Source organism: Colletotrichum abscissum (assembly GCF_030869225.1).
Source record: "Colletotrichum abscissum strain IMI 504890 chromosome Unknown Scaffold_298.1, whole genome shotgun sequence".
Lineage (NCBI taxonomy): Eukaryota > Fungi > Ascomycota > Sordariomycetes > Glomerellales > Glomerellaceae > Colletotrichum > Colletotrichum abscissum.
The window spans coordinates 1-2,134 of record NW_026850207.1 but is presented as its reverse complement, the minus strand read 5'-3'; the positions used below and the strand labels follow the sequence as shown (position 1 = coordinate 2,134).

General features: G+C 50.4%; 1 protein-coding gene across 1 annotated transcript; it reads right to left on the bottom strand.

Moving 5' to 3' along the window:
- Positions 1 to 333: 333 nt before the first annotated feature.
- CABS01_17062 (uncharacterized protein) lies at positions 334 to 774 on the bottom strand (the record flags this gene model as incomplete). The annotated part of the gene is made up of 1 exon (XM_060550389.1): positions 334 to 774. The coding sequence occupies one exon, from the start codon at positions 772 to 774 to the stop codon at positions 334 to 336; it is 441 nt and encodes a 146-aa protein (XP_060398513.1).
- Between the last annotated feature and the right edge of the window lie 1,360 nt (positions 775 to 2,134).

The following is a 2,134-nucleotide window of genomic DNA, read 5'->3' as shown; positions in this document are numbered from 1 at the left end:
ATTTCGAAGCGAGCTCGTCACGTTTGATGGAAGGTAATCAGATTGAAAAGCATGCATGCATCACGTATATTGCTCATCCAAGTTACACTTCGGACCTGGTGATCTGCCGCAGGACGCGAAAATAGTTTGCTGTTCCTTCTTTCATATTACAGTGCATAGTGAGGTGCATAGTGAGGTTTACTACAGTACTAAACGCCACCATTTTCGGTGAGTAGTCTACGTCCCATCACGTGGACGATTTCGATGGAAGATATTTAACAATGCTTGAGAAATCGACAGCTGAATTATGTGTGTGAATTTGTGTAGTCTCGCAGCAGCAGTCGGGACCCGCAATCATATCTCGTCACTGCCATCTTCCTGGCCCCTCCTGTTCCCAGACTTGAGACTACGAACATTATCCCAGTACTCCTTCACGAGGCTCAGGGCATTCTCTAGATTTTTCGCCGGCTCTGTAGTCACTTGCCACTCGATCTTGTAGTACACCAGGCCGTCAACCTCCTTTCGCCCAGCGACCTCTCCTGACCAATGCTCCAAAGTAGGGTCGTATCGACGCGAAGGTGATCTTCTGGAACTAACACATCCATGAAGACTGTCCCAACTGACTAGATCTGGCAACATGTGCTGAAGTCGGTCTCTGCATTCCCAGGTCGGTTGCCAAGCCACGTGATAATAGATTGCGTCACCAGACTGGCTGTGTCCTTGGATTCGTCTCACTTGCCATTCCGTCGTACTCGATCCGTCTTCTCTGACTTGGTCGACTGATGTTGCTCGCATTTTTGGTTGTTCTGCTAGCCGAAGACTGGTGTAGACGTTGTATCTGAAGTTGTACGTACGGTGGGCGTCGGGCGGGACTCGAAGGTAGGATAGTAAAGGATGTGTCGATGTTGCTGTTTAGGAAATGTGTGGCTTTTCTTATAGATACGTAGAGTCGCATCCCAATGAATAGCGACGACTAGACTATGTACACTCATGACATCCCACATTGCTCAGTGATCAGTTCCTTCACTGACAAGGTTTGGAGTCGAGATGTTTGGGGCCGAGAACGAGTGAGCAGTTACGGAGTACACCTTCACAGTCCACAAAACTCTAATAACAGACCTGCATATGCGGGTCAACGGGTACCGCTCCGGCCACAGTCAAATCCTGGGTTTTCGATGTGCAGACCCGCTGCCACAGCCATTTGTGGTCCCCTCTGCACATGGCACCGGAAACAAGATCGGCTAGCGGTCCTCGATGGTCCAATCGCCAAGACTGTGGCTTCCCAAGCGCCAAGACTGTGACTTCGCAAACGCCAAAAGCAGCCGACTCGTTCCATTCGTTGATGTGGGCCATGCTAAAAGCCGACTGTCAGTTTGTAGAGAAGAGTTTGTTCTTCGTGAAGACGGGCGCCGTGATTGGTTGCAATCCTTGATAGCGGAGTGGTTCGCAGACGACAACGTAGTTTAGACGCCTGCGTGCGCAGAACTGACGGTGAGTCACAAGTCATTTGCAGTACTATACACGTACCTTGATTTCCGAGCGCGTTCAACGCTTTTATGTACACGCCGTTGAGGGTGCGAAACGAACACTGGTTTTGCCATCTTCCATACATACAATTATCATACCACTTGTGGCCCAACAATCGAAGGAAGAAAAACAGGATACAGTGCTGTACTTGTGGACTGGCTTTGATAGGGGGCGTCGGCGTTACTGTGTCAGCGTCCATGGCCAAACCCACAAAACGCCTCCCACCTCCCACAACAGCCTATTCCGGCCTTTGACGCGGTATGACTGCGCTCGAAATCTCGGCTCGCTAAGCAACTTGACGTTGGACGGTACAGAACACAGTTCGATGAATGTCTCATTACAGCATTGTTTAAGTGCCAGAAAGATGGCAGGATGCCCCCGAAGGCTGGTAATGTTGAACACCATGCTTGGAACACCAGATGCAGGAAACTGCCCGCCTGACAGATTTTTGAGACTACTCTAAACAGACGACCAGTGGATGAGCGTCTGGGTTTTGTTGTGGAGGGCTCGAAAGTACGTATGAAGACGACAGAAGACGATAGAAGATGAGTTGTACGCGTGAGACTGCCCATCCGCCATCGCCCTGCTGTTCGGGAGAAACGTTAGCACGCATTCCGTCGACGCGCTC